Below are 10,579 nucleotides of genomic sequence, written 5' to 3'. Positions count from 1 at the left end.
TCTCCGTGGACCTCTGGCTCCGGGGATGCAGATGATGCTGATGATGATGATGCGGCTCTGGCTCTGAGTGCTGTCGGACCCCCCCCCCCCCCCCCCCCACCCCCAGCATCCTCCAGCTGCCTGCTCTCATTGGCCAGATGAAAAGAGGTTGCCTCTGAAAAGGTAAGTGCCACATTGGCACATTTCAGAATCAGAACAGTGACTAATCATAAATAGTAATTATAATAATGATAACAAAACAAAGTCTTGTCTTCTCACTTCACTTACCTCACCTGTTCCAATGTAATTTATTTATGCTATCTAACTTTTGTGTTTGAGCACTTTTTTTTTTTTTTTTTAAATCCATACCTCTTGCACTTGTATCTATCCGTAAAGCATTTCTGAGTCCCGTTGAAAAGCACCCTACAAATAAAATGTATTATTATTCTTATTGGTATCAATAACAAACAAACAAATATGGGAAATGGGGCGTTAAAGAAAGGAGGAGAGAGTTAGTTATTGTGATGGTAATGACTGAAGACAGGGGCTTGTCCTTCCTTTCAACAGCTTGTGTGTGGCTCGGATTTGTCCACAGCCATGAGGGCGGACGTAATTATCTCCCTCTGATACGTTACCATCTGTTACACATCTGCTCTGTTTTAGTTTCCTAGTTTTTGGCCCTGGCATTTCTACAATACAACCATTTCTGCTATATATATATAGTATTGCAAATGGAATATTTCCAAACGAAAAGAGGAAGTGAGCAGGTCAGAAACATAAAAAAACCAACAGAAATATCCTTCTTTTTGTGGCAAAGTGATGAAATAACAGTTTACAGCATCACTTAGTCCCAAGACTAAGTCCCAAGTGATTACTTTATTATTAGTGACTAATTCTAAATATCCATTGACAGTAATAACAGGGGAAATAAAAGATTTTATGCAGGTGCTGCTGGAAAAAAGAAATGTATAGCTCTGCTAAAAATAACACAAGTTTATTTTAGCAGCTTAGTTGAGGCTAGTTGACCACCAGATGTGTACCAAGTGTTGAGCAGACCGTCCCAAGACTTGTGAAATGGAATTATTTCATTGCAGAGAAAAGGAACGAGAGTAAAATGAGGATGAGCGAAGCATTTTGAGAGAGACGGAGCATGGTGAGCAGACATCAACAAAATATCATTCTCTCTTCTTATTAAGTTAACGCTTCATAAACTTAGGTTGTGCCATCAACTCTTTATGTAAATTATGTAAATAAAAAATATATAAAAAAAAAGCAGACTTCCTGTTGAGTAATGTCACACAAGGTGACTTTTTAGTCTGCTGAAATTCGGATGAGGTGTTGTTTCCAGTCTTTTTTTTTTTTTTTTTTTTTTCCTGGTGACAGGTTCTAATTTGCTTCAAATCTGGCCATCTGTTGCTATGGACAACACAATTTCAACCGCTGTTGCGTTACTTTGTCAACTTTGTGTTGACAGTTGTGCGTGCGGTTAAATAAGTTGGGGGGGGGTTAAAAACTCACCAGAGGATGACTGGTTGGATTTACTGACACGGTCTAGTGAAGGGATTTAATTTTGAATCTTGAGAAAAGGCCGTTGTTCATATGAAGGGCCAAAGCACTTTAAAGTCTGTACACAGTTTCTTTAATCATGGTTGGATGCATTATTGACAGAGTTGGGTCAGCTGTGGGTTTCCAAAATTTGCACCCATGGAGGACTGCTCAATGCTCAATTTAAAGTTAAAGCGAGGTGGCCCCGCAGACAGACAGCTGCCTAGTGAGCTCTGATTTCTTTTAATTTGACACTGTGCCCTCCATTATTAATGAGTACTAATGGTCCTCCCAAGCTCCTATTGATTGGGTTTTTCTTACCTCCGTGCTAATCATAGCAGGATGGCCTGGAGGAGGTGCGACATTTTTACTTATTTATTTATTTTCCCCTTCAGTAACTTTCACATCTGCAAAGGGTGGATGGGACAAGAGCACAGTGGGGAAATTAAGGAGTGAAAACAAAAGTTCAGTGCTTACAAAAAAAAAACAACCCAAATACACCAAACCACAAGGTGTTACTCCATAGCCGTAAATAAAAGCAAGAGTGTCAATAACACAAGATTAAATTATTCGGAAGTTAGAAAGATTATCATGACCCATAATAACCAGAAAATATTTATAAATGGGGGAAAAAAGGCAAAAAAGGCTGTATGTGTAGATTTTTATTTCCAATTAGCAGAAATGGTTTCCATACAAGACATGTATTTCATGATATGAATTAAGAAAAAAAAAATCTTAAAATGAAGTGACGGTCCGCTGCGGCGCTCCAAAGCTGTGTTGCTATGGTTACCTCATGCGCTTCACCTGGTGGGCGTGGTCAGGAGTGACGCACTTTCATTTGCACCTGGCTTCATGAGCGCGCAACGTCGGCAAAACATCTGCGTAGTTTTTAGTGTAAGTGTATTCATTTATTTGTTGTTGTTTTTTTGTTTTGTTTAGTTTTTTTGTTTTACTTGTTTAGAGCGGCGTTATCGGTGTTTTGTGGCGTGTGGACGCCACAAAAACGGTAGGTAGTTCGACGCTATTGAGTTATGTTGGCGCGACAAGCTATTCCCCCCCGCGCTAGGCTAGGCTAGGCTAGGCTAGGCTACTCAGCGTTGTTCCCTGTTGCTGCTGCTGTTTATTTGTCGTCGGTTTTGCGCCGACGCCACCCCCCCCCCTCCGGCACCATAAACTTGGACTAGTCCACGCATGTCACGTGACCAGAAGAGCGCAGTTAGCTGTTCACTGTTTTCAGCACGTGAGTTAATCTTAAATGTATGCATTATTGTGTCCCGTTTCTTGTTTACTGTTTGTCTTCACACGCTTGTATTCTCCGTCAGGCGACCTTGGGTGGGCGCCATTGTAATTATTATTATTATTATTATTAATAGCTACAAAAAAAAGGAGTGTGGAATAGGTGTATTTTTAACCTGTGACAAGAAAATAAAAACTACTGCGAGGTCTAGTTTGTGTGATAAGAGTTGTCATCCGACTTGTATTTCGATGTGTTTTTTTTTTTTTTTTAGAAAATATCAATGATCAGTACGCTTTGACTGCGAGCGTCAGTGGTGTTTTTTTTTTTTTTTTTTTTTTTTTAGTAGTATTGTGAGGCCTGAGATGAAGGAGAAGGGGACAGGTTGGCGTGACAGGGCCTTTTCGATAGAACAGGAGCTATAATAATAATAATAATAATACAAAAAAATATGTAGGTGTAGGAGTAGGAGTGTTTCATAGGTCTGTATGGAGTGTGCATTCCTGATGTTCAGTGGGAGGGAGCCCCAGAGGACAGGGGCTCGGTCCCCCAAGGTCCGGTGCTTGGTTCTGGTTGGAACTGACGATGGTGGGGAGGGGCGGTGGAGGGGGTCAGTGAGGTAAGAGCGGGGGCGAGGTTATTGAGAGCCTTGTAGGTGAGGAGGAGTTTGTTTGAGGACAGGGGTGATGTGGTCCCTGGAGGGAGTACGGGTGGCAGAGTTGTGTATATGTTGCAGTTTTTGGAATGCTGGTGGAGGGAAGACCGTAAAGTGACAAAACCAACGTGAATGAGGCTTGTTTGCCGTTCATAATGGCGACTAGGCCTCATCTTAAATCGGATGTAGCCCATAACCCAGTCCCTGTTATTAACAGCGAACCTGTTTTTTTTTTTTTTTTCCCCAGACACGTTTACAGCATGTGCTGTGACGCGGGCTAGGGTTTATGTTTGTGGTCCTCAAGAGCTGAAAAAGGTGCAGCTGTCATGTGTGTCTGACTCATTTTTCCACTGTCTGTTTCACAGGAGGAGTTGTTGACAGCAGCGGTCAGATCCCTCCATCACTGCACAGGACAGGGCACATTGTTACGCAGTGACGCTGGTCAGTCGGTAAGGAAGCAGCTACCCCGTAATGAGCTTGGTGTGCCCATTAAGTCATGTAGTTTGGTGCTGCAGCTGTCAGGCGTCGGCTGTTTTGGGTGGCATGTTGGGTTCAGTCCTGTGCGTCATTATAGATTGTAGTTTGCGGTATACTGTGGACACCTCCCTTAAGGAGGGGTGGGGCCTTTTCTGTTCTTGTACTAATTTGTTTTTGTGTTTCAGGAGATGCGGTCAGGGTTGGCTCATTGAATGGCCCGGGGTCCAGTGCAGTCGTGTTTGAAGCCCCTGTCAGGTCAGTTATGCCTCGGGGAAGCCGGTGGGTGGGGGAACATCCGTCCATGCTCCCTGGTTCTGCTTTGTTTTTGCATACACACACTAGATGCCCTTTTTACACTCATCTAGTCACACCTTTCACTTATTTATTTTATATATATATATGCTGCAGACACTACTATTTATCAACAAAATTCTTTTTTTTTTTTCTCAAATTCTGATATGAACTCATAAAATTATTAGATTCAAGAAGTCACTTCTTAGAAAAAAAATGTAGATTCATGTAGATTTTATTTCCAAGGGGCCGAAATAGTTTCCATATGAATATATTTAATGATATGAAAAAACAAAACAAAAAGTGAAGATACATTGTTGCGTTTGAAATCCTCGTTATTTCCCACTTGGGTTGGAGTCTATGTTGTTTCCACAGCTCTCCAAATCGTGGCTGATCTGCCTGCCGTTTCCAGTCCGGGGTGAGCCGATGTTCATGTCTGTGGACCAGTGTTGCTATGGTTACTTCTGATGAGTCATTGAGCCCAGCGTAGGTTAATTAGCAGCTAGAGTTCCTGTGGCATTGCAAATACAGTGCATTCAGAAAGTGACCAGACTGTGTTACGCTGTTTTCCAGCCAATCAGAGAAGCGGCCTGAATATACTTCGTATTTTGATTCGAACTTATAGAAACTACACATGAAATGAGTTTTTGATAGAATTGGGATGTATTACTGCAGGACCTCTGATAAAGTAATCATTTACCCATGCTACATTTTATGCCGCTTGTGTCTGCATATTCTTCAGGCCCCCGCCGGGCCCTTAAGTCCCGTTTCTGTAAGCAACGCTGAGTACCAGGTATCAGCTTCTTCCTCCAGGTTCAGTTTCCCCCTGACAAAGATTACAGGGTTTTGTTTTTTTTTTTTGTTGTTTTTTTTTGTTTTTTTGAAGTCTGTGCTTCAGTCAGCTGCTGTTAGCTTCCGCCCTGCTCTTCCTCCTGCCTCATCCTCTTCTTCAGCTGCTCGCCGATATCTGCCAGCGGGTTTATCCTGCCCGAGAGCGTCTTCGCTGCCTCTACGAAGCGGCTGCTTTCTGTTTCTCTGCAACGAAATGTACGGCTGTTAGCTGGGGAGGGGGGGTTGTTATTCAGTAGTGGTTAGTGAGGTTGAGTACTGTAAAGCAAGGGGGAAAAAATAAAGGCTTACAGGAATTTACGTTTCTGTGACTGTTTCATCTGACTGAAATCTGTTGGATCAGGTCTCTTGACTGGCCTGTGGAGAGGGAGGACACAATGTGATTACACAGAGGACAACATGACATCACTCATCTGATTTAACCCTTTGGAGTCAACGGATGTGCCGGTGTGACCAAATCACTCGACTTTAGGGTTTAAGATGATGTAACAGCAAGAACAGTCTCATAATGAACGAGCTCTCGCGGGGGTTTGCACAAATGCATGTATTTCGGACTCACAATTGTGCATGCGGTTCGATTGACAGCTTTATCAAAGGTGAAGTTGGTTCACCTACGACGACAAATCACTCTCAAAATTCTACGTACAGATTTCCTGAAGGCACATTCAGCAATGCGTACGCGCCGTGAATTTATATTACAAGTGTGCCTCAAAATGACATTTGTGAAGTCTGAAATACAACTACGAAACAAAGCACGTGCATTTGTGAAACGCCGCGAGAATTCATTAATTATGAGACTGCTCTGACTCCATAGCCTCCCACTGAATCTCTGAACATGTGTCCGAAGCATATGCTTTAAACTACATACCATTTTTTTTTAAATAAAATAAATAAAACCCAACTTCTGATAAATAATTCATTTTTCATTCAATCATGTTTTTCCCCTGAATGTTGTCACGTTCGGTGCAGCAAAGAACGGGAGGTGGCCTGAGGTTTAGTCGTGCGATGAAACTAAAAACAGGAGTCTTTTTTTGCGCTTGGTCAGCACTTACACTTTACTCTTCCTGCTCTTGCGGCGAACAGCGAGGGTGGCGGTCGCGGGGGGGGCCGATGAGCTGGCAGAGCTCCGGCAGGGCGTCGGCCAGCGGCCTCAGGTCTCCCACCACGGGCGTGGCCTGCCTGCGCGCCTCGGCCACCTGCTGCTCCTGCTGCTGTTTGATGGAGCTGATCTCTGAGAGGAGACAGGAGAAAAGCCGTTTTAGCGCATAGGTCAGAGGTCAGAGGTCACCGGCAGCGTTACTCGGTGGCCGTCTTCCCAAGCATATTTATATTACAAACTCCAACAGACCAGCGCAAAGGAGTCTGCTAGCAAGCTCAAAGTCATGAACATACACAGCTTCGACCGGGTTTCTGATAAACGCCTGGCGCCCGTGATCTGAATAAAGCTCGTGTTTCCTTCTAATTTTCTCCTGATTCCTGAACACGGCTCGGCCATGGAGTCGGTTTTGGGTTTCAGCAGGACTTGAGTCGTCCAGCCATTAGCACCTAATTATATGCCGGGGGGGTTACGTGTTGTGTTACTGAGGAATTGATTGGCTCAGCAGAAGGGTTCAGTTACTGGTCTGATTGCAACAATGGTGGTGATGGTGGGGAGAGGAGTTATAATTACGATGGAAGAAAGGCTCCGCCTCTCCAACACTGACACCAGCAACATCCGCTATGTGGACGGGTGGGGGGAGTCAAAATGAACTCTGCTGTTTGTGTCAAAACAACACGTTGTCGGTCATTGTCGTGGGTCTTTTTAAGCAGACCTCCAGACTTGAACGCGCACCTGAAGTGTAAACAAAGATGTGAACTCACTGTTGAGCCAGCGCTCCCTCCTCTCCTTCATCTTCTCTTTCTTCGACTTGAGCCTCTTCTCCTCTGGGCCTGTCAAAACAGAGGTTACGGCAAATTAATTCAAACACCGAATTCAACACTTGACCAAAAAAAAAAAAAAAAAAAAAAAAAAAAAAAAAAAGACGTGTCACGTTATCGCGATTACAAAAATCCTCCCAACAATGGAAAGCTTAGAAATAACTTTATTTTTGGCGCCTTTAAGTTCACACGGCATTCAGAAACAATGAGGCGATGCCTCGCCGCGTCCATTGATTGACGGGCCCAGTTTAAAGGTCAGAGGCGTCCAATCAAGCCGCATGTCATTTCAATGAGAAGAGCAGGATTTGACGTGCCGCTCCATTATTAGGGACCGCAGAGTCCGAGCTGGGTCAGCAGATGAGCTGTGTGTGTGGCCCCAGGGGACGACACGTGCACTGTGTGTGTGTGTGTGCACACAGTGCGCTCCCTTGACCTCACATTTGACCCGACAAGTCTGAAACAAAAGTCAGTCGAGACTTGCTGAGATTTCAGTCTGAACTAAAAACGCTGGGATTTTCAGCACAGCTTCATCTACATTGACCTGATACCCCCCCCCCAACCTTCAATCTGCTGTATTAACACACACAAATCATCAAATCCAATTTGGAAATAAATAAAATTATTTAAGTCAAAACTGATCACTTTTTTTCCTCATTTTGTAAGATTAAAAAAGTAATAAAAAAAATGAATATATGGAAAGATATGCAAAACGCAACCGAGAGAGCGCCTCAATTCAAGATGGCGGAAGAACCCGGTTCTGGACTTTCCCTTAAAGTGGCGCAAACTTTCCGAACTTTACTAAGGACAATCATAATACAGTCAAATTCGACAAGAGCTGTGTCCATGGCCGAGATCCTGGCAGCTCCTTATCTGCCCCCCCCCCCCCGCGGCGCCGAACCGCACGGCTCATCCTGCTGCTGTTTGCAGCGGGACAACAAGCGAAGATAGGCATCTGCTGCTGACTACAAATGCGGGTAGAGCTGGAGAAATGTAATCTCTTATGAGGAGGGGGGGGCACCACCACCACCACTCTACTCCCACTGGGGGCATCGGCTTCCTGCTGTTAGACGAAATGGATAGCTGTGATTATTACGGCCTGGCTGGTCCGTCTCTTCCAAGATGGACCACTTTGTCATCTTCTGTCCGAATCACCAAAGTGCGAGAAAGTCACAAACATAAAAGGAAACCGTTTCATTCATCCATTCGCACGTAAATAAAACAAGCTATCGGAGCGAGATGGAGACAAATAAATGTGTGCCGCCTGTTTTGTCGTTCCCCACAGATCAAGCTTGTGTCGACCCGACAAAAATGTCCAACAACAACAACAACAACAACTCCCACAAATGAGCTCGGCTTGACAGGATGTCAACAAAGAGTGGTGCACATTCAACAAACTCATGAACACATTTGTGTGTGTGTGTATATATATATATATATATATATATATATATATATATATATATATATATATATATATATATACATATATACATACATATATACATATATATACACATATGTATACATATATACATACACATACACAGTTAAGTTTCTGGGGAGAAAAAAAAAAAAAGGCTCGAAAACTGCACCATTGTCCATCATCCTTAGGAGTTCCTAAAAATCCTTCCTTTGTGCCGTTCCCTTTTTGCACTGCGTCTTCTAAATGTGTCGCGCGTTGTCCAATTGACAAATGAGTGTGTATTGTGTTGCGTCAAATTTTTTTTGGGGGGGGGGGTTCAACTATTTAAACCTGGCTTTGAATAAATCGAACAGAAAACCGACAGAACAGGAATTTTCCTCCGCCCCCCCCCCCCCCCCCTTTTTTTTTTTCCAAATTGATCTCATGACATGCGGCAGTTGGATTAAAGAGCAGCTCGGGAGAGGAAGTGCCAACTTCCTGAGTCCTCCTGGCAAAACAAAGACACACAAACCTTTTTTTTTTTTTTTTTTTTTTAACCCCCCATCTGCTGTGCACCTGCTGGGGCGTGAGCAGGGCAACTAAAAGGTACTTCTGCCCCATCTAGCGGCCAGAAACGTGCTGTTTACCTCACTCCTGCTTCACCATTAAACCTGGACCAGGCCGGAGCTTCTATCGCGATATCATTTCTTCACTCCGTTCGTTAGAAATGCTCACAAGGGACGACAAATTGGGAAAGATTCGTTTGCCCCCCCCTCCTATCGAACCACGTCGCGTTCTAGATGTGAAAATGGTCCACTGTGAAACAAATACCAAAACGTTTTTATATCGCGATATAAATCGACCGAGTGAATGAAGGTCGTCTCTTCTGAACCAATATGGACACCTGATCGCTGGAAAGCTTCGAAACAAAAACTATTGTTACGTGCTGACGGCCGGGGATGGGAGAAATTATTTTCTTTACCTCCGAGCGGACTCCACCTGCCAGAGGCGGGTGATCGCCACGACAACCATCAAGCTCGTGTTCACCAAACTGCAGGAAACTAACGTTACCACCGGTTGCGTCGGCTCAACGTATTCATCTCTTATAAGATCGTCTAAAATCTTGAATCCTACAAAAGTCATAGTCACGCTCGGCTCGATTCAGGTTTGATATTGACTCCTAGATTTTCCTCTGACAAATTGTTCGACGCAGACGACGACAAAAGACGCGACAAGAAGAAACACAAAAAAAGAGATTCATAGGAAAAGATGTGACAGAATTTCACAATAACGCATCCAGGTTGGGAGACAACTTGGGTGTTTTCAAATTAAAATTACCACAAAAAAACAAAAAACAAAAACATAACTATGATAAATAATAATAAAAAATGGTGGACAACAACAACAACAGAAATCAGCCTCCTGGATTGGAAGTCCTGCTCCAGGGGGCCTCACGTACAGGTTTGAGGTTTAGATGGGACAGCTCAGCTTGGTGTTGTCTGTCTGTCTGTCTGTCTGTCTGTCTTACCTGCTTTGGGAGGGACCGGTACATCTGGACTTTCCTCACACTTCAGTGTTTGGACCAGAGCCTCTGCGGGGATCTTCGTCCCAGCAAAGACCCCGCTGGGGAAGGAGCTCTCAGTCAGGACCTGAGGAGGAACAACAACAACAATAATAATAATAATAATAATAACAACAACAACAACAACAATACGGGGAGATCAGCTCTGTGCGGTTGGTGATAAATAAAGACGGAAGAAAAAGATTGATCTTCACACCTGTTTGTGTCTGTGCCGGTTCTCCAGAGACGGAGGGGGACCGCCGAGGACCGGGAGCGGAGACGCCTCCGAGCCGGGGGACGCGCAGAGACCGCGCGGCCTCTCCAGCTTCACCGCCTCCTGGTGGAGCTTCTGCCGCACGTGTTTGATCTTCCCCACCATCTTCAGCTTGCTGTCTTTAATCCGTTATTTGTTGTCACGTTTGGCTTCGGTGCGGCGTTCTCTCTCTCTCTCTCTCTCTCTCTCCCGCGACCGCGTCGACAGCGTGGGACCGACACCGGAAGTAGCTGCTGCTGTGTTCTTCTTCTTCTTCTGCTGTTTCCGGCGGGCTGCACGCTGCGAAGACCGACGCCGCCCCCTGTGTGCTTTACAGGCTGACTCACACTGCGAACGGTATTCTGGGATGAACGCAGTTTGTGAAATTTACCGTCCTTTATTTCACCTTTTATTTC

General features: G+C 44.4%; 1 protein-coding gene across 1 annotated transcript; it reads right to left on the bottom strand.

Annotated features, from left to right (window-relative positions):
* Positions 1-4,995: 4,995 nt before the first annotated feature.
* slx9 (SLX9 ribosome biogenesis factor) lies at positions 4,996-10,425 on the bottom strand. Its single transcript, XM_029514992.1, is given in 7 exon segments — positions 4,996-5,216; positions 5,322-5,387; positions 6,083-6,135; positions 6,137-6,261; positions 6,891-6,959; positions 9,878-9,998; positions 10,128-10,425. Coding segments are annotated over 7 exon segments (723 nt in total). The 5' UTR covers positions 10,290-10,425; the 3' UTR covers positions 4,996-5,089.
* Between the last annotated feature and the right edge of the window lie 154 nt (positions 10,426-10,579).

The sequence above is a fragment of the Echeneis naucrates genome, chromosome 2 (assembly GCF_900963305.1).
Source record: "Echeneis naucrates chromosome 2, fEcheNa1.1, whole genome shotgun sequence".
NCBI classification, from domain to species: domain Eukaryota; kingdom Metazoa; phylum Chordata; class Actinopteri; order Carangiformes; family Echeneidae; genus Echeneis; species Echeneis naucrates.
The sequence above is the reverse complement of the archived record's forward strand: the minus strand, read 5'-3'. Positions and strand labels throughout refer to the sequence as shown.